General features: G+C 41.9%; 1 protein-coding gene across 2 annotated transcripts in view; it reads right to left on the reverse strand.

Annotated features, from left to right (window-relative positions):
- Positions 1-248: 248 nt before the first annotated feature.
- cemip2 (cell migration inducing hyaluronidase 2) overlaps positions 249-25764 on the reverse strand; it is a 30700-nt gene continuing 5184 nt past the window's right edge. The window contains exons 5-24 of one of the 2 annotated variants that reach the window (XM_026187531.1): positions 24047-24216; positions 23098-23289; positions 21882-22051; positions 20233-20445; positions 11597-11802; positions 10754-10823; positions 10010-10138; positions 9356-9444; positions 8037-8168; positions 7833-7868; positions 7494-7649; positions 6121-6352; positions 3612-3827; positions 3308-3519; positions 2963-3145; positions 2545-2764; positions 2360-2461; positions 2098-2243; positions 985-1091; positions 249-903 (exon numbers count right to left, since the gene is read on the reverse strand). In XM_026187531.1, the coding sequence (XP_026043316.1) occupies positions 704-903; positions 985-1091; positions 2098-2243; positions 2360-2461; positions 2545-2764; positions 2963-3145; positions 3308-3519; positions 3612-3827; positions 6121-6352; positions 7494-7649; positions 7833-7868; positions 8037-8168; positions 9356-9444; positions 10010-10138; positions 10754-10823; positions 11597-11802; positions 20233-20445; positions 21882-22051; positions 23098-23289; positions 24047-24216 (3181 nt within the window). In that variant the 3' untranslated portion in view covers positions 249-703. Of the gene's footprint in view, positions 904-984; positions 1092-2097; positions 2244-2359; positions 2462-2544; positions 2765-2962; positions 3146-3307; positions 3520-3611; positions 3828-6120; positions 6353-7493; positions 7650-7832; positions 7869-8036; positions 8169-9355; positions 9445-10009; positions 10139-10753; positions 10824-11596; positions 11803-16011; positions 16036-20232; positions 20446-21881; positions 22052-23097; positions 23290-24046; positions 24217-25764 lie in introns of those variants that run through there. The other variant, XM_026187532.1, reaches the window with a different exon arrangement.

The following is a 25764-nucleotide window of genomic DNA, read 5'->3' on the forward strand; positions in this document are numbered from 1 at the left end:
CAAGAAAGGCCAAAAACAGTCAGATTAATTTTACACACAGTATTATTATGCATCTACATGATTATTTCGATAGAATATGGCTTGTTATGGTTATGTTTTAAAGGAGATTTGCAGTATTAATCACCAATGCGACTAAACCACATTAACAACGGTTTTTGGCTTAATACTGCCATTCACATCTCAGAGGCAATGACATTTGTTTTTATCACTTCCTTCGACCTGAGCACATCAAATCCATCTTATTTCGCTTTCACGTCAAATCAAAGTTATTTATTCTCATAATTACATTTTGATCTGTGTATGCAATGAATTGGGTTCTGTGTTCAGAGTCAATTACTGCACAATAAATAGGACAGGTAGGTAGATCTTGCAGGATTACTTTGGGTTTGTTTCTTCTCCTTTGTTACTGTAAAGCTCCATTACGTCACTCTGGCTAGTAAGGCAGGTTGTGTGTATATAAAAAGGAAAGTGCATTGACTTCATGGCCCAAAGGCATACTGACACATACATACACACGCGTACATACACAAAAAAATTCATTCGATTCATAAAAAACCCCACTTTCATTCCTCTTGAAAGCAGTAAACATCTTTGTCATCGTTAATAAATTAAAGGTTCAGCAGTTCACATTCATCAAATGGCTGTGTTTGTGTATCTGTGTGCAACAGCATTACGGCTAGGTAACATGTACAGTTCACATTGGTTATTGTTGTCCTGTGGCTTTTCTCAGAAGCTCTAGGTCTTTGCGTTTTTGAGTTGCAGGTCGCGGACAGCCATACATCTCCAAGCCCAGAGGCAAGTAGCGCTCCTGCAGCCCTAAGACGTCATCGCCTTGTCCAGCCAGTAGTGAAACCCAAAAAGGAGGTGAGGAACTCCCTCGGAAGCCCCAAAGTGCCAGACTCTCTGCGATAAAAGGAGCGGGGGAAAAGGCATGTAAAAGAAATCTAAAATACAGATAGACAGACAAACTAAAGTAGTACTAACCTTTACTATGCAGATCAGGATCTTTGGCCACACCAAGAGAGACCAGATGTGGTGCGATATTGACCAGCTCCCCCGACTGTCCCCACGTTGCCACGAGGACTATTGACCTGGAGGAAATAAATACTTCTAAAAAAGCCACTCTACAACCATAAGACATATTATAGTGTCATCCAAAAAAAAAGAAAAAAGGAAAACCACGTTAACCCAAACCAAAACCCACACAAGGAATTATTAAAATACATTTTACTTCCTGAAAACACTCATTTATATTCCTTTTTCCCAAAGTTTAAAACACGCCCTGAATACAGAGGGAAACATTTTACAAAAAATGCTTTGATCTTAGTAATTTATCACCAAATGAAAAAATAGAATATCTAATATTTAGTGACGGTCAAATAAATAATGAAGTCAATATTATGACGAACAATGTCAAAATAGAAACTAAAATTAAAAATGAGTTATGTTGGAAAGCTCATAAAAAACATGTCTAGAACTACATAATTTAATATAAAAGTTCAAATATCTTAAATCAAAAACACTGTATTGTTCCCTAATAGTTCTATGAATTACCTGCTGCGTGATGTTTGGGGGAAACATACAAAACAAAAGCTAATTCAGTTTATTTACACTGCAACAGAAAGCTGAATAATAAATGGACTGGATTATAATGAACTAAACAAAACAGACCATTTATTAAACTACACCTAACCCTTAAAATGTTAGTTTATTTTCATAGTCTTTTATTAACACTGCACTACAAACTGCATTATCAGTTGTTTGAAGTTAGAGATGAAGAGAAAAGGTTCAAATAAGTCATTAAAAGAGTGATGTCTGTCTGTCAAAGGGGCAAACTTTGGGGAGAGCTATGAGGAGCAATTTAGATTGTGCAGTTTATTCTGTAATTTTTAAAATAATTGTTTCAAGATTTTTTTATTTTGATGAAATCTAGTTACACAAGTGTCTCCGGTGTGGATAATCCCTGTCTGAATCCCAGCGATAGGTTTGATTTCCTGTCAACTTTTATTTTTATGGGAATTTTCTATTTATTGTACATATTTACGAACTTGATTTGTTTTGTGTATGTATTTATTTATCAGTTTTGCCCTGCCTCACCTGTTTGGTATGTCAGTTTTTAGGTATGTTTCCATCTTTTTATCCACTTTACTAAATGAGGTTTTCTTGGTGACTTTTCCAGAGCAGGCATCCACTGAGACCAGGAAAAACCCCGGCTGTGAGAAGGACATGGTGATCTCATTCACCTTGGGGAATTACAGCAAAGAAATTGGATTAAATAAACCCCGTTTTAAATCTGAAGTTTAAAACATGAAGATAAAGTGTTTGGGTGTATTTTTATCTGCCTGGCAGTTTTGCTTACAGTGATAAAGGAGACGTTATCTCCTCGCTGCTGCTCTTTAATGCTGAGAGACTTCACTTGAGTCTGGAGGTAGGAGGTCCATGGCTCACTGGAAAACACAAGCTGAGACAGACGCATGTCGATCAGCGGTAGTAGCTTTGGATTTAATTGACCAAATGAAGAGGTCACTTTAAATGTTAACAAACCTGTTTAGCACCGCAGTCTCTGCAGGGCTGCGTGTTTAGAGCCGGCATAGGCACCACGACTGAGGGAGCCTTGGCATACTTGGGGTAAGCTTTGGCTGTACAGTTACAGGTCTCTTTGGAGGATGTAGTGGCCGTGATCTTCACTCTTTCACAGCCTTTAACAGAACAGTAGCTGTGACCATCACGACCATGCCGGGCCCGAAGGTAGAGCCACAATAAGCTGGGGATGATGAGAAACAATAAACTTTTAGAAACTCAGTAGAGTCACAGAGGGATTAAAAAAAAAAAAAAAAAACACAATTGAAATAAAATTGATCTCATTTTTTATTAAAAAACCAAATCTCCTACAGTCATCACATTGCAGTATTTCCAACTGAGAGTTCAAACAAGGAAAAGGAAAAACAATCTTTCATCTCACCCAGCAGTCTGGTCAAAGTAGTACTTCCTCTCCATTGTCTTTTTCTGCAGCTCTGGGAAGGATAACACGGTGCCGTAGTCTGTGATGTCATCAAACGTGTTGCTTTGCCTGTCGTATGTGTCGGACATAATCTGAAAAGTGGTGTCTGACGGATAACAGAGTCCCACCAGCACCCAGTCATCCCTGAGTGAATGAAAGAGCAGTTTGAAAGTGGTTGAAAACATCAGTACACGACCCTTCAATGCAGTGTGTTGCATCCTCACTTGCAGGACATTACAGATATTTCGAGACTTGGACTAGCAGTGGCTGAAGAGGCGAACACACACAGTCATTCTTATTACTCACTTATCAAAGTTAATGAGAGAGAGGACCATTTCTCTGGGCGCAGGCCCACTCCAGTGCAGAGTGTAGCTCTTGCTCATCATCAGGATGGGCTGGTACTGCTGGGACGACGCCCCCTGGCTGTTAATCCCCCTCAGTAACAGAGGAGAATTAGGGTATTCATCTCTGCTGATGGATAAACTCAGGCTAGGGGCTCCTTGGGTCTGGATGTACACCTAGAAGAGAGGAGGATGTTGTGGAATGTAACAATCACTTTTACATCAGAAGGACAGAACAATACTGAGGTGCAGACTCGAGTGCGCTGTACCTGAGAGTAGCGACCGCTGCATATCACTCCATTCCACTTCAGGTTTTTCACACAGCCAGGATGTTGGATCAGGTAGTTGTCTGCTCGGCCAACGTAGGTGTCACTGTAGCCTGTCACTGAGCCGTCCACATCGTGAAAGATGGAGGTTTTGTCACCGTCCAGGTTGTTTTCATCAAACCACTCTCCAGGTTGTCCAAAGAATGCACGAAGATGTACCTGAGGAGTTTATTTGTGTTACTTACTGAGAGGTGATTTTTAATCTAAGTTAAGCAGATACCTGCTTAACTTTCCATCGTTTCCATAATGATCTTCTCCATATTCCTGGGACAGCTCACTTACATTTTTTTTATAGAGGTCTGTTTGCACTGCATAAGGACAGGTAATATAACTGCATTATATTTTTTTGGTTTCTTGGCTGTGCATCTTTCAAAGTTTATGTGCCAAACTGAAATCTCCAATCAAGCTACTTGACAAATTAGCCTATTAAAGGTTGCCTTTGGATAAAAAAAAAAACACTGCACTGTACAATGACCCCACAAGAGGGCGCCAGTGATTTACAACAGTTTCTGCACAGGCCTGATTCTGAAAGATGGCTCCTTTATTCTTCTGTGTTCTTTCTGCCTGAAACGACTCCCGATTCTGTTTCTGCCAGGCCTCTGACCCAAACACACTAACAAGTTAAACAAACTCTTTGAAAACACATCAGATCTAAAGGGTAAAAATCTTCATGCTGGACATCAATGCTGGTATAGACTGGGTAATGTGTTAGGTAGGAACTAAAGGAAAGTTTGATGGAAATACATCTTTAAAATCGAATTGAAAAAATAAAATAAAAAATCATGTAGCAGGCTAGTCCATTTTAACTGCTGCAACTCAAAAGGGTACTCAGTAATTCATATGGTCCCCAGATGCTTGGCTGCATGCCTGAGAAAGTTGGGGCATGCTCCTAATGAGAACACTGATGGTGTCCTGGGGGATCTCCTCCCAAATTTGGACCAGGGCATCACGGAGCTCCTGGAATTTTAGCGAGGCAAGCATGGGAATCAGTCAGTGGTTTCAGCTCCTTCATCCTTCAGGAACCGCCTGCACTCTCACCACATGAGGTCGGGAATTGTTGTGCACCAGGAGGAACCCAAGACTCACTGCACCAGCATAGGGTCTGACAACGAGTCCGAGGATTTTATTCTAATACCTAATGGCAGTCAGAGTGCCGTTGTTCAGCCTGTGTATCCCCTCTAAATGAGAGCAGATTCACCCTGAGCACATCTATGAAGAGCATAGGCCCAAGTGGTGGACCTGACAATCCTGGTATTCTATGGCAAATGCCAGTCAAGCTCTACAGTGCAGGGCTCTGAGCACACAGCAAACTAGGGAGAGTCTGGCCCTCATGTTAACCCCATGAAGGCTATTTCTTATGGTTTGGTCAAAGGCATTCACACCATTGGCCCGCTGGAGATTATTTTGTATGGATCTGGCAGTTCTCATCCGCTTCCTCCTTGAACTAGTGAGTAGAAACCAGTCCTACGGCAGGGGTGTCGAACTCCAGGCCTCGAGGGCCGGTGTCCTGCAGGTTTTAGATATCACCCTAGGTCAACACACCCGAATCAAGTGATCAGTTCATTACCAGGCCTCTGGCGAACTTCAAGACATATTGAGGAGGTAATTTAGCCATTTAAATCAGCTGTGTTGGATCAAGGACACATCTAAAACCTGCAGGACACCAGCCCTCGAGGCCTGGAGTTCGACACCTGTGTTCTACGGCACTGACCAGCCATCCTAGAGTAACTGCCTGTCTCCTGGAATCTCCTCCATGCTCGTAAGACTCTGATGGGAGACCTCTGTAGCGTCCAGGTATCACCCAATGCCACCAGTATTGACAACAACCTCACCCAAATGCAAACTAGTGAAAAAACAGTCAGAAAGATAAAGAAAAAATGGCAGTGTCTTCGACCTGTAAAAACATTCCTGCGTTGGCAGAGGTTTCATTGTTGCACCTCTAGTGCACTTGCTGCTAATTTCATTAACACCAAAGCAGCTGAAAATGTTTTGGCGTTAGCTGAAAAACCCTCGTGCTACTTAAGTGACCGGATCAATATCCTAGATGTTTAAGTGGCTTGATGCTATACTCTGATTAAAAAGTGTTCCTTTAATTTTTTTGAAGCAGTCTATTAAAAGATAGTTGTAGGGGTAAATAACAAATAGGAGCAAAGCACAAAAGAGAAAGTGGGCATAAAGTACGGTGAACTGGTTTTAGGTAGAAATAAAGGAAGGACAAGGGAATGAATCGGGTCAGAGAAGGAATATTCACATCTACTGTCTGAATAAACAGATATATCCCTGCTGACCTGGACTGAAAGCAAAGTCTCTGAACAGGTTCAAACACTGCTCAAATATTACACATTCCCTTTGGAAATACAACACTGGGACAGTGCACCACATTTACAAAAAAGAATAAAAGCTTCAATGTTCTTATGACGTCCCAAGTCAAGTCTCACTGAGCCTTACTTACTGTGGAGTGGAAGCTGAGCTGGGACAGGTTGTTTCGAGGGGTGAGCTGCCAGGTGTTCTTCAAGTTGAATCCCACTGCACTGGTATGACGCGTGGTGTTTTCTGGCGTAGTTCGTTCTGGTGTGGTTGTTGTGCGTTTATTTGTTTCGCTTAAGGGGGCAAAGCCACGAAATGTGCTCTGTGTAAGCCGCACTGGGCCATCGTAGATCTGAAAACCTCGGATTGGGAACGTCCTACGGTGGAGATGAGGAATGATAAGATAAGATAAGACTTTATTGATCCCACAACGGGGAAATTGCTGGAATATATAAAACCATATAAAACCAGACTGGGGTAAACAGTCATCATTTACATGGGTTACAGGACCATTTTAGTCATGAACTGGCAAAACCCAGCTGTGTTAACATTAGCAATGTAGATGTTACAGTCAGTGCAAGATAGCTGTGATAGCTATTTTAAGAGATGTTTAAAAGAAATCCAGAAAAAATGACCAAACAGAAAAAAAAAAAAAAAAAAATGTACTCGTTTCCCCTGGCAAGAAATAACAAGTGTCAGCAGCAACAACGGCAATTAAACCGAGCGAGCCAGATGTCGCAGGGCACTGAAGAGGCCCGTAAAATGATTTTAAAGCTCTACACAGTGGCCACAAACACACTGATTCTTGAAACTCAAATACAGTAATTATTTTCCAGCATCCTACTTAAGCTCCTCTTCTCTTGTATAACAATATCTGTAATAAAAGAGACGGAAAGGGGGAAAAAAAAACATGGAGACAGCTGCCAGGAGATCCTTGGGGCATTGCAAAACCAAGAAATTAGGATTTACCACCCTGTCTGATTTGGTATTACAGCAGGACGAGCCTCTTGTGTCACAAATGGTGCTGGGCAGACTGCTCATTAACATCTGGGTTTTTCACTTGTGTCACACCCTACATATATAACCCTCTAACTAGGACTGAAACTGTGACATCTACCTGAAACTAAAGGGAGCTGTGTTAAAGGTCTGAAATGGTGAAGAAAGTTCCCTTTCCTCTTATGCAACCAAATTCAGCATGAGGCATTTCCTTCCTAAGAACTGCTGTGCGTGATGCCACCACCATGTTTTTATAGACTACTTAAATGTCATTTCATTTCACAATCTCACTATCAGCTAAAAGCAGCTGTAACACCTTCATCTGTCCATCTTTTCAACAAGTCTGTTGCCTTGCTGGCTTCTCTCTTCCTTGTTTGTTTTCCCAGCCTACATTTCTTTGGCAGCTCTATTCCCTGAAATTCCTGAGAAAAGTCAAGTTTGATTTGGACTTTTGCCTTAGCACTCCAAATATGTCTTTCCACAATTCATTATTTAATCTTTCACTTATTGCTCTCCCCTCACCTGTTTCTAGGTAGCGTCCTCATCTTTCCGTCAATTCCTCCCACGCCCCAGTATTTATTCTGTCCTCCATTCGTCCCCCTGTTCCGGCTCTCGCCCACAAACAGGGATTGCGTCACCTCCTGGCTGGAGCCTTCATCTTTAGGGTAGCTGCCATCGCTGGAGAACAAGGGATAATAGATAATTAGTTAATTATTAATGCAATCGTTTCTGTACTTTGCAGGAAGAACAGCCACCTTGCTATCATATCACTTACAAAAAGTTAGCCCATCCAGCGGGACGACAATAAAAACAAATAAAGCTTAAAAACACAGTGAAAGAGTGATTTAGACAAGTACACACCTGGCAAAGGACAATCCCACTCCATTGTCGGCAAAGCTGTTCAGAAAAACAAATAAGAGAATAATATGTTAAGACATGTCTTAGAAAATGTTTTTTTGTTGTGAAGACATCCTTCGTTTATTTTCTCACCCTCGGTTCACTGGAAGACTTGGAGCAAACTGCCAAACCAGCACAAACTGAATCCTAGCTAATGAGATGTCTCACCCAGAGTTCTTGATGATAATGTCTCCACCGCGTATCCACGCCCCCAAGTCGTTGTTCTTGAAGGAGATCAAAGTGTCGATGACAGCTGCCACCCGAGGACGACTAGGGTCGGCATTTTGGTGTGGGCGAAATCTAAAAATAATTCAATAAAAATACTTTGTGACTAAAAATACTTTTCTGATATTTTCCTTGGGATTTTTCGATGACGACATCAGTGTCTTTGTAATTATTCGTGCTTACCACATTGTCACACCAACCCCACCACTTCCCCATTTTAATTTTAGTACATATGGTACTCGTGAAAGTCAATGCACTAAATAACATGCAAACACACGCAAATTATACATAACTGAATTTAGATTAAAGGTTTAAAACTCCACTGTTGAATTGCTGTGCTCATCTTTAGGTGGCACTATAGGAAGAGGGCATAGTGGCATTAGTCACAAAAGGTTTCTTTCTTCCTGAGAACATAAATGTTCTCAGAAATACTTTTATAGTGTTCAAAAAAAAAAAAAAAAAAAAAAAAAAAAAGGGGGGGGGGGGAGGCTCGTGTTCCTTTTGCACCCTTGTGGTGGCATTTCAGGGTGTTATTTTTAAAACCTTGTCAAAAGCCAAATCATTGCTCAAGGGATTCTTTTTTACCAACTGTGGAGCTAGATGAAACCTCTGAGAACAACATAAATCGCTGGAGACGTTTTCTAACAACTGTTACCATATCTTGCAAATACACAACACAAACCTCCCCGTGCCTTCTGCACTTGAACAACATTTAAAATCCCTCCCTTCATACTTGTGCACACAGACCACAGTGCGCAGTCTCACTAGACACATTTTTTCCACCTAGCTGAGGGCTGTATTCAGGTAGGCAGCTGCAGAGTGGAAACTATCTGTAAAGTCTTGTTTTCTCTGTCAACACAAATCTGACAGACCTTCCACTAAAATGCAGTAGCACACTATAAAGCCATCTGTCTATCCCCGTCAATGGCTACATCCCAGCTGATATCCAACAGGGAGCTACAAATACCTTAATTCATGCAGTTTGTGACAGTAGCACTAAACAAACAGTAGATAAGTAAACCACAAATACTGAAATATTTACACAGAATAACTATACACTATGACGCATTTGATAACCAACCGCAGACTCTTAAATAGTCTGCTTGGATACTGGATGCTGGATATGTGCCAAAAATCACTTCCAGGTCTATGTATTTGTAACCACGAGTGGTCAACATGCCCTTAGCTGTAATAATAACAGTTATGGAAAACTTAAAGTATCAATAAATCTGTTTGCAGTCTGTGTCTAGACACATACACACCTGGCACTGTTGTCCAAACATAGGTATTCCCGGGGGTCAGCAGCAGTGGCATTGGTGGTCTTCACTCCTTTGTCGATGAACAGCCCTGCCTGGAAGGCATGATTACAATAAAATGCAGTAAAACCACAAGTACAAATGGAGGTTTTCTGCTATAGGGACATAAACAACTCCACTAGTGTATCTTCTGGCGTGGAACCTGATAGGTGCTTAAATGTAAAGTTACAGAACGAAGGCTGTACATGTGTCTAAACATACGGATTCGTTTTCCCTGTTAAAATAAATTAAGCCTGTCTGTGTTTTTTTGTACATGGAAACCTGGCCTGTGAGTTGGTCTTGTGGTATAACCGAGGCATAGTCTTAACCTTCATGGCTCCTTCCTCTGTAAGAGAAGCTGGACAAAGAGCTTACAGTTCACCTGCCCGACTTCTGTCATTACAAAACAGAGCACCATTGTGGACCCTACTAGTGCGTGTGTGTGTGTCTCTATTCCCATTTTCTAGCAATAACTAAGTAATCAAACAGGGATTTATGTGCAATGTCATTTGGAATACAAACACTGTATTTCTCTCCTCCTTGCTAAAGCACAGAGACACAAAGAGACAGCACAGCAAGAACTTGGACTGCATAGTGCACAAAAAGCAAGACTAACAATACCTTAAAGTTGGAGTGTACACGATTGTTGTAAAAAATCCCCAAAGGTGTGAGCTCGGCCTTGGTCTCTGGCACCAGGCCATGGGAGTCACCTGTGGAAGAGCTGTGGAACACAAACCAAATCCCAGCATCCTGGAAGAGGAAGTAGAATAGAGAAACAGAAGATAACCATGACAAACTAGAGGAGTAGGAATTTCATTATCAGCACTGATATACAATCAGCTGGTGGAACATAAAAAACAATAACAATAACAACAAGTGCATCTGGGTGAGTGTCACACTATTCTCATGTTGATGACGTCCTGCAGAAAGATTAAAGTTCACAGAAACTTACTGGCTTCTTTAAGTTTGCAGTCCAAAACAAAGAAATACCCCCACTGTTAAGTAGTACACAGCATAGCCCCTGTGGACCTCCGAGCAGTTTGTACCAAAATAAAATTGAGTGATTTCTTTTCTTTCTTTTTTTTTAGCTTTTATATTTAAAGGTCTTACCGATTTATTGCTCCATCTATCAAACACTAAGGACTGTTAAATCCCCTTTTTATTGATGGATAACTTTTTATGAGCATGAAGGTCTTTAATAATATGTAAAGTTCAGGAACACCAAAGCCAGTGTAGCTTTATTTTTTTTGCTTTTTTAATAATAGTTAATCTATCAATAAGGAGTAGCCGTTCTACTCTTGGTCACAGGTTTCCTTGCACTACGTGGAAAAAGTTATTTTTCTTTCATATCTCTGATATTATTACCTGAGAACCAGCTGCTGCATTACTGATGAGGTTGTTGTTGGGGTTGGCGATCCAGAATGTTGAGACTGCCCTGAAAAACAACCACAAGATTACATACACATGAGTAGCCAGAGATATTAAAAAAAAAAAGGAGTATCTCGTCAGATCATAAAATATGATTAAGAAGAAGAAGACAGACATCAAAGAAACCTGTGAGATTTTCCAAATTCCCTCAATAATCCGCCTCTCCAACATAAACGCTTCACGGGGAAAGCTCAGCCAACAGACACAGACACACACACACGCTATCACGCTCTTGGAAACAGACCTTTCTGTTTCCTCACAAAGGCACTTTTCTTGGTCTTGCTATGACATGAAAACATCCCATGGAGAGGGGATGTTGTTATTGCCTGGATAAAACCACCTTGCCAATATCTCTCTCACACAGACCATCTGTCCCTTCTCAAAATACGTCTGCACCACCACACATGCTTTCTCACGGCTAATGGGTATGATTTGTTCCACTTTTAATCTAAAATGCAGGCATTGCATTTTTAAAAATGGAAATCAAATAACCCTTTATATATACCTATACCCTTTATACTCTGTTGGTATAAATAAAAACAAAGATGTTTCAATCCAATGAAAGGACATTTAAAAAAAAAAAAAAAAATCATCATAGTTAACATACAAACACGTATAAAAGATACGAAAAGTGGTTTTATCCCAGTACAAATCTATGATATCTAAGTATTGTGACTAATCAGACATGTTTTTGATGACAGAGTGGAAACGTTATGCTGATGCCGATGTGATTCCTTATATCTGTAACCACAAATGTACATCATCGTCCTGTTCTCTTACTTGCACTCTGTACTGGGCGAGGGAGTGTAGCCCTTGTAGACTTTGTCCTTGATGCTGAGGCAGAGGGTCTCATTGCGATCGGTGGGTAAAAGAGTCCCAGGTCGGGTCAGGAGGCCAAGGTTGTGGTAGAAAGTGTTGCGCTGCTCAATCCCATCCTCAAGGAAAAAACAGTGGCCCAAGGTGTCGTAGCCTATAGTGTCCTTGACCTTCCCAGAAATGGAACACAAAACAAAAATTGAGAAAAAAAAAAACAAAACAAAAGAGCTTGGACAAGAGACTTTTAGACTACTTTGACAATAACAGCAATAGCTATGTTAAGATATAATCAAAGATACCTGTTTTGCATTAGAGCAACAAGCTCCTTCACACATTTCAAACAGGCATATCAAATCTTTTTGTGTCCATCGTCTCTGTCTTTGCAGAAGTTTTTTTTGTTGGTCGTTTTTATTTTGTTATGTTTTGCAATGTGATTCAAACTTATGTCCTGCAGAAAAGAACTGCTGTAAACCAGTTTTAACTGATCCAGGCCAGTTCCATGCAGCCCATTATATGTTCCTTTTCCTGTATAATAAAACGGAATGAAATTTAACACCCCAAAGGAGAAATACAATATGGCCAAAACGCGAGAAGTGCCTGTCTCCTTAAATAGTTAAAATTTCTGAACGATTTTCCTCTTACTGCTGAAGCTTTGGTATGTAGAGAAAAACTGTAGAAGATGGTCAACAGGAGAATACTTACAGGGTCACTTCAGTTTTTCTTGTTTACCTTCTGGTGCCAAGTCAAACAATGACATGCACCATAAATGAACTCAATTTCCTCTGTACAGTTAGGCTCAGAGCTTCAACGATGCGGACTCAAAACAAAATTAAAAACAAACCTGAACCCTTCAGTCACTGACCACATACAGACAGTGTGATTTAGCTGAGCTAAGTTAGTACCTCTGTGTATAACTACCTTTATCCAACAAGTACAGTGGTGTGAGAAGTGTTTGACCCCTTCCTGATCTCCTACTGTTTTTCATATTTATCACACTTTTGATCACAATTTTTAATATTAGACAAAGATAACCTAAGTAAAAATAAAATGCAGTTTCTAAATGTTGATTTCATTTATTAAAGGAGACAAGTTATCCAAACCTACCTGGTTCTGTGTGACAAAGTAATTGCCCTCTTTATAATCATGAATTAACTGTCACTAAGTTCAGTTTCACTAAACACACTCAGGCCTGATTACCAGCTGACCTGTTAGAACCTGTCTGACAAAATGAAACCAGTTAAAAGATCTTGAAAAGCAACACCTCTCTGGGAACTCCCAGGCCTATCTCCCCTCACCACACTCCCTGCCGGTAACTGATGCCCTCAGGGGTCGGTGTGTTGGTGGTTCTTGGTGTCCGGGGCTGGGCGCTCAGGTATGTACCAGCTCACCCCCGATGACTACTTGGGGGGGCCTGGTGCCTGTTGCCCGGTCAGGTCTCTTCCGGGGCAAAGGGGGCCCTCGGGCCTCCGGCCTCTGGGCCTGTGGCTCGGTTCACTCTGGCTCAGCTGGCTGCCGGCTGAGCCGGCGGGCACGCCACTGCAGCCCCCTCTGGCTTCTGCTCCGTGGCTACTGGGTGACTCCTCATCTGGGGCTCTCTTCAGCTCTTCCCAGGAGGGGGGCACGGATGCCCCTCCGGTGGTCCTCCTTGGGCTCTCGCACTCTGGATGTCTGGAGCCTGGATCTCCTCCATGCCTGCTTCACGCCCTGGTGGACAGGGCTATGGCTCTCTACATCCTCTAGCACAGCAGTCCCCAACCCCCGGGCCTCGGACTGGTACCGGTCCGCGAGTCGTTTGCTACCGGGCCGCGAGAGTTGAGGCTCGGGTGTGAAATGTATGGTTTTCAGTGTTATTTTGTTATTGTTTTTATCGTTAACTCTGTTTTCCTGGGACTGTTCACGTGTGTTATGAATAAATCTTCCTTTTTTCGGTACAGGTACTAGTTTTATTTTGTTGTATTTATCCGCGACACCTTAAAAGCCGGTCCGTGAAAATATTGTCGGGCATAAACCGGTCCGTGGCACAAAAAAGGTTGGGCACCGCTGCTCTAGCAGGCCATTACATGGAGAAACCTTTTGAATACAAGCACGCTGATCCACACAGGTGTGCACACGGGTGTTCACTGTTCATAGACATAAACTACACTTTTATTGGCTGCTACGTCAAAGCACATTGTGCGCTGTCGGTCCTGCTTGCTACACAACAACATTCAATATTTAGTATTTACTGCTGTTTACACTTAGCTAGATTAATGTGATGGTGTTGTGTTTGGTATGTTGCTCTGTTTCCTTTGCTTGTTTTCTCTCAACAGGTGATCCAGGAGATTTTTTTTCCTCTTCTTTCTCTTTTTAAGTGCCCTTTCTCACTGTCCCTCTTCCCTTCTGTTTTTCTTTTCCTTCATCTTTCTTTCTCCCTTTCCTATCCCTCAGTCATGTCTGTCCCATCTGTAACAACTGAAAATAAAATAAAATAAATAATAGGGGTGCAACGATACTGGTATCGATATTGAACCGTTCGATACAGTGCTTTCGGCTTTCGGCACATGTTGGATGTGCCATGCAATGCTCAATTACATGGGTGGGAACTAGTGTGTTAGCGCAGTTAGCTCGTTAATGTGTTGGCCTTCTAGCCCCACGCAGGGGTAGCTAACGGAGATTTGCCGTGTTGTGGCGTTAACGTCATTTCAACGAGATTAACGCTGACAGCACTAGTGGAAACACAACGAATATGACTGCACATTTACGCCAACATCATCCTAGTGCAAAGACAAGTGGAAGCAGACAAAAACAACAAGCATGCATGCTACAAACTTTACCCGAGTCATTTAGACAGCCGTTAGCACATGATTCTCCTTATGGGGACCTGATATGTTTAATATTGTGGCGAGCTCAGACAACGAGGAGACTGAGGTGTCGTTTGGTCTTGCTTCCCGTGAGCTAGCCAGGGAGCACAGCCGTTTATTGACATCTGCAGAAGAACACTGCCGCTAGCTAACTGCTCGGCGCAGCAACCACAGCAACAACAACAACACACAGAGCGCCCTCTGACCCCGGAAGGACACACCGTCGCAGCGAGAGGGCGTCACCCGTCACTATGGCAACATAAACAAAACATAACTCTACAAACAGAACCCCGAACAGTCCTGACCCGCTACATAGCCCCCCACCTAAGGGGTCAGTCGTCCCCGACGGCTGAAACAGTTTACTCACAGCGAGCATCGCCGACACAACTCTGGCTGTCGAGGGAGTTATTATATTCCTTTTATTTATTTTCTTTTCGTCTCTTCTGTAGCTAACCGTTACTTTTTCCCCTTCTGCGCTCTCTCTCTTCACACACACACCAGGCAGTCCCGCTACACACATCCCGAATACATTTCCCATCAGGCTTCATCCTTAAAGGGCCATGCCTGTAACACAGGGCTTGCAAAATCGCTAGCCCGACGTCCCGGGGCTAGCGATTTTTCCAGTCGTACTACCAAAATCTATCTCTGCCCTGCCCGTCGGGCTATTGTAGGAAGTAAAAGTATATGTCAATGCTTTTGCATTCTTTCGGAAATGTAGCTGGGTAATTATGTCATTGGCATCGGTGAGCCACTGTCAATATGTGACATATTGAAATCGCGTTTGAATTTGCGCTTGTTTTTTGCTTTCACTTTGCAAATGTCCAGGTGCCTTCTTTTGGCGCACCGGCCAGTCACGACCGGCGGGGGAAAAGTCACTCGGGTCAGAACATGGGGTGCCACCATCATCCCACTTCTGACACCAATGTGGCGAGCTCAGACAACGAGGAGACGGAGGTGTCGTTTGGTCTTGCTTCCCGTGAGCTAGCCAGGGAGCACAGCCGTTTATTGACATCTGCAGAAGAACACTGCCGCTAGCTAACTACTCAGCGCGGCAACCGCACAGCAACAACAACAACAACACACAAGGCGCCCTCTGACCCCGGAAGGACACACCGTCGTAGCGAGAGGGCGTCACCCGTCACTATGGCAACATAAACAAAACATAACTGTACAAACAGAACCCCGAACAGCCCTGACCCGCTACAACATGCTGCTAAGAATATAGCCCAGAAGAAGCGTATAGTTTTTATTTTGGAAAGAGCCATTTCTCTGTAATAAACTCTCTTTTCCAAAGATGAGTGATTCCTCAATCAGATACAGGTGTTACCGCGCCAGATCCGCGACCCCGAACCGTAGTAAGGAAACCTCTGGCAGTTACTTGAAGGTTCCGTAACTGACTCGTAGCCGGAAACAGCTTACTATACAGGTCATCTCCGCTAGCAAAAAGATCGAAGGAGGCGTAGGAAACTGCTTCACCGAACTTTATTTCTTCTCTAAGGCACGAACACCGCGTACAGTGGGCTGAAACAGTTTACTCACAGCGAGCATCGCCGACACAACTCTGGCTGTCGAGGGAGTTATTATATTCCTTTTATTTATTTTCTTTTCGTCTCTTCTGTAGCTAACCGTTACTTTTTCCCCTTCTGCGCTCTCTCTCTTCACACACACACCAGGCAGTCCCGCTACACACATCCCGAATACATTTCCCATCAGGCTTCATCCTTAAAGGGCCATGCCTGTAACACAGGGCTTGCAAAATCGCTAGCCCGACGTCCCGGGGCTAGCGATTTTTCCAGTCGTACTACCAAGATCTATCTCTGCCCTGCCCGTCGGGCTATTGTAGGAAGTAAAACTATATGTCAATGCTTTTGCATTCTTTCGGAAATGTAGCTGGGTAATTATGTCATTGGCATCGGTGAGCCACTGTCAATATGTGACATATTGAAATCGCGTTTGAATTTGCGCTTGTTTTTTGCTTTCACTTTGCAAATGTCCAGGTGCCTTCTTTTGGCGCACCGGCCAGTCACGACCTGCCGGGGAAAAGTCACTCGGGTCAGAACATGCGGTGCCACCATCATCCCACTTCTGACACCAATGTGGCGAGCTCAGACAACGAGGAGACGGAGGTGTCGTTTGGTCTTGCTTCCCGTGAGCTAGCCAGGGAGCACAGCCGTTTATTGACATCTGCAGAAGAACACTGCCGCTAGCTAACTGCTCACGGCGGCAACCGCACAGCAACAACAACAACAACACACAAGGCGCCCTCTGACCCCGGAAGGACACACAGTCGCAGCGAGAGGGCGTCACCCGTCACTATGGCAACATAAACAAAACATAACTGTACAAACAGAACCCCGAACAGCCCTGACCCGCTACAATATGCTGCTGAAAATATAGCCCAGAAGAAGCGTATAGTATAGCTTTTATTTTGGAAAGAGCCATTTCTCTGTAATAAACTCTCTTTTCCAAAGATGAGTGATTCCTCAATCAGATACAGGGCTCGCAAAATATAGAGAGCGACATCACTGAGTGATGATAATTTGCGCACCAATTCCTCTGACATCGTCTTATCAATCGTTAGCTTACTATGCAAACATGACAAGTGAAATTTCCTGCAGCAAGCTTAAACATATGAGAGGTAGAATCGCTGAGCTTATGTGAGTGCGTGTGTAAAAGCAGCAGGATATATATTTTAGTTCTGCTGAGCCAAATAAGACAGGTCAGGGTGAAGAAGTGACAGCCAAAGAAAAGCTTACCACAAAACGGAAAAGTTATGACAAATCAGACTATAAGGCAAAAAGAAAGTGCAGCTTTATGGTTTCATGGACAAAAGAATCTCTGTGGCTGCAATATGACGAGCTAAATAACCAGGGCTGCACATAAGTGGTCCGCAGGTGCGCATTCGCTGTCAAAGAAAAAAAAAAGAAAAAAGAAAAAAAAACGCGCACAAGATATGAAGTTGCAACACGTGTTTGCATACATAAGATTTTCTGGAGGAGGACAGACATTTGTTTAAAACTCTTAAAGATGTCGAAGAAGCTCCTTTAAGCAATTACTTTGGTGTTCCTCCACCTCCAAAGAAATGTCAGAAGGAGTCCGAACCACAAAAGAAGCGCGTATTCTCGGAAAAGTGGTTGCAGGAGGTGATCTGGCTTCAAACAAATGATGAACGCACAGAGATGTGGTGCGGAATGTGCCGTGAAAATCCCACTCTAGCGGACAAAAACAGTGCTTTTTATATGGACGCAAACGCGCGTTACAACTTCTTATCTGGTGCGCGTCTTTTATTTTGACAGCGAATGCGCACCTGCGGACCACTTATGTGCACCAGTGTAAATAACATAATGTTCTGCCGGGTGTGTTGTTGGTTTTCTCTCGATTTCTGAGTCGACAAGCGCCTTTGTTACTGGGACCAGTCATTTTAAAAAAGGCCCCCATTAGAAGCCATGAGAAATGCAAGAAATGCATTATTGCTCAGTCTGCAATATCTTTCCCAGAACAAACACCAATTGCAAATAACATACTAAAAATAAACCTGAAAAATCTGTTTATAACAGCGTACTATGTTGCAAAGAGTGAACTACCACTGGCAAAATTTAGCAGTCTTTGCAAACTTCAAAAAGCAAATGGCCTAGATCTTGGTTCCACTTGTCTCTTACCCGTGACTTCAGTGGAAATTTTAAATTCAGGATCTGACAGACTGATTCATGTTCTACACAGTTCTTACAAGTTCATAGAAATTTCTGTTCAATTAGAACCAAGTATTTGAGTTGATGATTGTAATTTTTATACAATATTATACTTTAATGTATAATATTGTAAAGGAAACAAAACAGGAAACAAAACATCAATCAAAAAATTGCTCTCTTTTTTTTTTTTTTTTTTAATTCGGACTACTTACATTTATTTTGGGCTACCAAAAACTGAAGAGTCCCTGCCCGAAGGGCTACCAGGGATTTTGAAATTTTGAGAGCCCTGAGATATTTATTTTTTTTAATTACTTTTGTTTCAGCAACATTAAATTTAAAAACTGTACTTTTGAGTTAAAATATATATTTATAATTTTAATAAATGACAAATTAAAAAGGCATGAACATTTTTTTTGTATCGAAAAAATATCGAACCGTGACACCAAAGAATCGAACCGAACCGTGAATTTTGTGTATCGTTGCACCCCTAATAAATAATAACAACAAAGGTTGATCAAATGGACCAATACAGCAAGGCTGTGATGATCCATTTGGCAAAGTAAATCCATTGGGTATCCTTGTTGGTCTTCAGACAACAATTCTGACGGCTAAAGAACCAAATGGGACAGGCAAAAAAAAAAAAAAGCAACACAACATGCCACAATCTAAAGAAACACCTAGGAAACAAAGTCACTGACATCTGTCAGTCTGGAAAGGGTTACGATGCAATATCTAAGGCTTTGGGACTCCAGTGAAACATGATGGGAACTATTATACACAAATGGAAAAAACTTTGTGAACAGTGATGAAGCATCGACAACTCATCCAGAAGATCACGAAAGAACCCAGAACAACATCAAGCTTCTACATGTCTCGCTTAAAGTCAGAGTTTATGATTCATCAATGAGAAAGAGACTGGGCAACGATGGCAGCCATGGGAGAGTTCAAGACAAAAACTGACCAAAAAGAACATGAAGGCTCGTCTCACATTTACCAAAAAACATTTGATTATCCCAAAGACTTTTGGGAAAATATTCTGTGGACTGACGAGACAAAAGCTGAACTTTTTGAAGGTCTGAGTCCCGTTACATCTGGCATAAAACTAAAACAGCATTTCACATAACACCTCATACTAACAGTAAAATATGGTGGTGGTAGTGTGCTGGTCTGGGAATGTTTTGCTGCCTCGGGGCCTGGAAGACTTGCTGTGGTAAATCTAACCATGAATTCTGCTGTCTACCAAAACATCTGTTTTCATCAAAGAATCTGTTCGTGACCTCAAGCTGGAGCACACTTGGGTTCTGCAGCAGGACAATGATCCAAAGCACACCAGCAACTCCACCTCTGAATGGCTTAAGAAAAAAAAAGGAGACTTTGGAGTGACCTGAATCAGACTAAGATGCTGTAGTACAAGTGTAAAAAGCAAGTTAATGTTCGAAAAACCTTAAACGTAGCTGAATTACAACAATTCTGAAAAGATAAGTGGGCCAAACACCCCCCACAGTGCTCTAAAAGACTCAATACCAGTTATTGGAAACGCTTGATTGCAGTTGTTGCTTCTAAGGGTGGCCCAGCCAGTTATTAGGCTTAGGTTCAATCGCTTTTTCACACGGAGGCATGTAGGTTTGGAATTTTTTTCCCCTTAATAAAACATCTTAATTTAGAAACTACAATTTGTGTTTCATTTCGTAATCTAATATTTAAATGTGTTTGATGATCTGGAACATTTAATTGTGTCAAACATACAAAAACAGGAAATTAGGAAAAGGCCAAACACACCACTGTATATTAAAAACTTCTACATCTTTCTAAAGAGACTAAGATATTCTATAAGTGTGAAAGAGATGGAACAGGAAAGGTTGAGAGTGAATATAAAGGAGATGGGGAAAAAGAAAAGTGGATGCAAGCCTTTACAGTAATCAGGCGTTGGAGGATACAGTTGATGAGCTTTGTGACAAACCACCAGTTTCCCACAATATGCTGCTCATTATTAACACTATGACTCATGTATGGTTTTCTACATTCTCACATACAGTGACATATTCAACACATTTTAAAAGGCTTTACTAACCAGCAGGCCGTTGGTGGCGTGGATGGTGAGACAGCGGGAGAAGGAGTGGTGTATGGAGAGTCCGTCCACAAAGGTGGCCTCTGCGTAGCCTCCCTTCTGGTCGACATCCCCACACATGTGGAAGTGGAGGGGGTAGCGGCTTGTTCTAGCCTGCTGACCCATGTTCTTTAACTCCACGTAGGACAGATGCACTGATGAGAAGTTACTGAGAATCTGTAGGTGTTGAGGAGAGAGTACAATGAGCTCCCACCCACGACAAAAGCAAATGACGCCGGACTTGTGGTCCGCGTAACAAATGCTGGCTGACTAAAGTAATAAATTAAACCATTACAACTGTCTGCGTTCGCCAGTGACCGCACTGGGATATAAACTTTAGCCCATCTGGCACCGCGCTCTGTGAGTCGAGCCGTTTCAAAACCCCTGATGCTGGTGAGTAAGCCGTGAATTACAGAAGCATAAATTAAAAGTTACGCACGCACAGAGATGCGCACAGCACATAGTCACACATGAATGCATACAAATAAAACGATAAAAACAAATGTTCAGTGCTGTCTAGGAGGTCTTTTTTGTGGGTATGGCAAAATCAGCAGGATCTGGTTTCTGTTAAGAAGGTATTGGCCAACCCTTTCAGCTCACTGAAACTCAAGTACGCACAGTAAACACTGACCCTCACCCTCGCTTACATAAACACACACACACGAACTAATTGTTTCAACAGTAGATTCCACTCCACAGAGTCAACCTGACTTAAAATAAGAGAAAGGGCAACTCACTGGACAGATAAATTGAAACATGAAACGCATGGTGCTGAACTGTGCTAAACTCGATTTGGCAGACATGACAGATGGCTTTTTGCCGGCATGGAAGGCCTAATTACAAAGAAAACGCTGACTTTTCAGCTTCATGTGTCCGTCTGGTGTACTTTGAGGTTACAGTTAGAAAGCTGTTAACATGGAAACAAAGTCTTTTGTTTAGCACATGGGGGGCAAATTACATAGACTCTGAGGAATGTTTACGTCCATTTGCCACCAATTTGAATGAAATCATACAAAATTACAGTGAGCTCACCGACTACACTGGGACCCATGCTAGACAGCAGAGATAAATCTACATGTTTAATCCTCATGTGCCTGCTGCGTTTGCAGTTTGTGCTGAGCCTTCTGAAGAAGAGTCTTTCATATAGATTCAAACAGAAACTGTGATGGTAAACAACACCTCTCACATAGGCCAGTACACAAATGTAGAATGTATGCACCGTTCATCTTCACAGTGAGGAAACTGTCAAACAGACTCTGAATAGCAACCTTTAACAGGAAAGAACAGTCATGCCACCTCATGCAGAAAGATCGGCACAAAGTAAATGTGCAATAAATTTACACACAGTCTTGTTTTCATATCTCTGTGGGGACATCTAATTGACATAAAGCTTTTTCTAGCCGCTTACCCTAACCATCAAAAATGAATGCCTAATCCTAACCATAATCAAAACCTAATTGTAACCCTGACACTAAAACCACATTTTGAGTCTCAAAAATGCCTTCAAACTCATGTCAACAGGCATTTTATCCCCACTGTTGGTCCCCACAAATATAGTATCATTCCAATTTTTGGTCCTCTTAAAGATATCTAAACATGGTACACATGCATACCTTGATGTGGCCTCCAAAGGTGTCATGGTTGTAGAACTGACACATGTTGTCTCCGTAGCAGGAGTTTTCCATTTCTCCATAAATGAGAATGTTTCTGGATAGGAGACCCACTTCGGCACGCATGTCGATGCCATCTATGATCTCTCCGGTATGGTTATACTGAGGCTTCCCTGAGCAGCACAGACAGATAAAACTAGAGGTCAAAATACTACAACAAGGAGAAATTCTTAAAACTCTTAAAGAAAAATATGTACAGAAACCATGAAACGGGTGCAAGTTGTTACTTTGTGTGAAAGCAAATTAGAAGTATGGCGACAGAAACATTTAATTAAACATCACAGCAACACGATTTGGTTTCTGAGGCGGGACAAGTCATACTAAAACACTACAATAACAGCTTGCTTGTGTTTAGATGATGCATCACCTAGCACCCTTTCAACTGTAAACCACATTTAGCGCGTATGGCAGCTCCCGCTCAAACATTAACTAACCACACCCCAAAGAGTACCCACCAAACCAACACACATGTAAAAGCAAAAGTAATCAAACACGTATGAAACATCATTCATCAACACACAAAATACTCTCTGCCACAGATGGTATGTGGCAGCTCGGGCCTTCAACCGTTCAGCCTTTCCTGGTAACAGAAACACTAAATTCAGCCCACACACACACACACATAATAACACACCCTTCTCTCCAGGAAGGGAGTTGACAACAGAGGAATGAGATCAGGAAACATGTCTGATAAAAAGATGGACAAACTGCGAAACTGTCAGTGTAGTTTATTAACGTAACAATAGAAAACAGGAGGAGGTGAAGAAGGGGTGATGCATCCAAATCCATAAACCGCCCTGTGGTTATAATAAGATGGCCCTGCTTTTAAAAGAAATAAGCTGACAGTCTCTCCTTAGCATTTTCCAATAATCTTACGTCACCATAACAGCTGAAAAGGAAATGAGATCCCGCCGGACCGAAGGATTAATGGCCCTACGTCTACTAATCACATTTATTAACTACAAAGGAGCATAAGTGATTTTTTACTAGTCTTCACACAGGTTTTGTAAAAATGAAATGTTTCTCTACATCAGTTCCTATTTGTACTGTTTGTGACAGTAGCTCCCAAACACCAAGAAATAACTCTTCAGGGCAAATACTGACACAGCTGAAGAAACCAATGGCCGTCTCTCTCTCTCTCTCTCTCTCTCTCTCTCACCTTGTATCTTGACCTGTCGGCTGTTACAGTGAGGGCAGGGCAGCAGGGTAAACTCTTCAGCCTGGTGCATTGAGTAGTCCGTGCTAGCAACTACAATGCGATCCCCTGGTAGCCATGTCTGTTGCACTTCATCCTGCAGGTTTAGCACCACCTGGTCCACAGCATCCACCTGGAAGCCTGCAGTAGGGACACCTGAGGGGTACAGAAGAATATTGGATTTTAAATGAAACAAAAGGTCCAGCACAGCACGACAGAGGGAGGAAGGCTAACGCTTTGTAGTCTTCTGTAATTAAAGAAAACATTGATTTGACTTCTAGCACAAGATTGTTGACATAAAGGCTTTCCACTAGAAGAAAAAAATGTAATCTATAAAGATAACTATTGAAGGGAGTAAAAAAGTGACGGCTCCCTGTTAAGGGCGGGCCGTGAGTTTGTGGCATTCCCAAAAAGTCTTTTTAAAATAAAAGCCATTTAGAGTGTCACACATTGATTCATTACCATCTTATTTTGAAATAAATAAATAACCAAGGACCAGACTGCAGTGACCTCACAGCTCATTATGGCAACAAGTACAAATACCCCAGCTAACTAGAGCTCATGTTCTAATTGCTAGTTAGCCAACATTAGCCTGGTCACAGCAGGGTAAATGTGTTCTTTAGCAGGTATTTCTTTGATGTTTCTGCCTTATTTTCCCACTGGGCATGGTTTTCAGAGTATGGCACGTTGCACTTTACTTAAGAATTTAAAAAGGTCATGGTAGAAAGCAAAGGTCAGAGAAAATAATAATAAATTGAATTGCCATGCACGCATCTCTATAAAACTGTGTTCTGAAAAAATTCATTTCCACTGAGCACTAATTCAGACTTAAGCTTCTCAAAAGTTCACGAGAAAGCAAGAATTAATTAGGAATAAATAGTTGAGATTCGTTTTGGATTTCGTTATTTCTTACCAGTCTTCCACTCGCTATAGGCAGTGACCGAGAAACCCACTCCATTAACAGTGGTGAAGTTCCGTCTTGCCAGAGCTCTTCCTCCTGTGTCATGGTTTTCGTGTTCCCTAACATCCTCCGAGCATGATGCATTTCCACCGCCTATCACAGAAACCAAAGCCCACGCCTGCCTGGAAAGACCGAAGGAGTTAAAAGGAAGGTCGCAGAGAAAATGGAAAAGAAGAGGAAGTCATGAGTTTCACATTATTTTCGAAGAAATCATAATTTAAAAAATTAATTAATTAATTAAAAAAAAAAAAAAAAAAAAAAAAGAGCTTAAAGCCTAGCTGCAACTAATAATCGACACCCATTACTGGTTCATTATCACATAACTACTTCTAATAATGTTACCTGTGCATATTTGCTTAGTCAGTGATGGTGTTTTAGACCCTGTACTTTAACCACATTCTTACAGACTGACATAAAACCACGTGTATTGAGTGATAAATGTAGCTGTAGCTATTTCCACAGACAATGCAAATTGCAGACACTGTGCTCATTGACAAAAGCAAATGTCTGAGATAAGCATGAAGCAGGAGAGTGGGTCAAAAGCAAGAAAGTGAATATCAGAGAATGTCAAAATACATTTAAGCGAAAAAGTAGAAAACCAGCGGATATCACACAAGTCAGGGGATTATTGAAATAATTAAGGGAAAATTTAGGAAGGGATGGGTGGATGTGTTAAAGCTATATTTGTTTTAACTTTTGTTCCAGGTCCTCCCTATCCAAGATGCCAAGAAAGCTTATTTTAAATGAGATTACAATGATTCAATAAGGAGAGGCTGGAATCATTTGAGCAAAGCAGCTCGAGGGTGTGGATGGCGTTTAACACTGGCTGGGCTTTTGAGGGTGTGCGATCTAAAATAAGACAGCACAGTATGAGACATACAGTCTTGGATATTGCGAATATCATGCCCTTAGCTTCTCAAGAATGGCTTCCTGCTTTTCTCTTTTTTCCCCCCTCATGAATACCAAAAACATTTCATGGCAGCTGCTCTAGTCTACTTATAAACTTTCAAGATTTTATCAGGCTGACCAATACGCCTTTCAAACACAATTTACCATTCATGCAACCCGTGGAACTGTATCTGGGTCGGCAGTTGTCCATCCAGACTCAATCAAAGTGATCTTGTTTCCACCGAGCAGTTGCTTGGCTCATTGCACGCGGTAAACAAACCCAGAGTCAACTCTATACTTAACCTCTTCAGCTCCATTTTATCTGGAAGTAAAGGGAATCTACAGCCAATCCTGCCACTCATGTCATATCTGAAGATGACATGATAAAAGATGATTCAAGTGCGTTAATAATGCCAGTGTTTACCTGGGGGAAAAAAACCCAACATATCTTAATATAAACAGCAGTTTGTACTCCAATTCACCAAAGACCCTCTATCTGTTTAAAATAATTCATCTTGCTGGCATAATCACAGTCTTCTACAAAGGTGTCTTTTTGTAGATGCGAGTCACTGTGACATGGAACAGCACATCTCAGTGATACACAAACAGGATCCATCTGGGGCATCCACTCTTGTCTTTCATTAGAGCCACAGCGTGTGACTTTCTGCAAACTGACCTGCTGCTGCCTGTGTGCATGTTTGCTCAGTAAATCAGAGCTGAGTCAGATGGTTAAAGACGCAACAAAGGGAGGGAAAAAAAAAAAAAAAGGATCCTTTTTTTAT

The sequence above is a fragment of the Astatotilapia calliptera genome, chromosome 12 (assembly GCF_900246225.1).
Source record: "Astatotilapia calliptera chromosome 12, fAstCal1.2, whole genome shotgun sequence".
NCBI lineage: Eukaryota > Metazoa > Chordata > Actinopteri > Cichliformes > Cichlidae > Astatotilapia > Astatotilapia calliptera.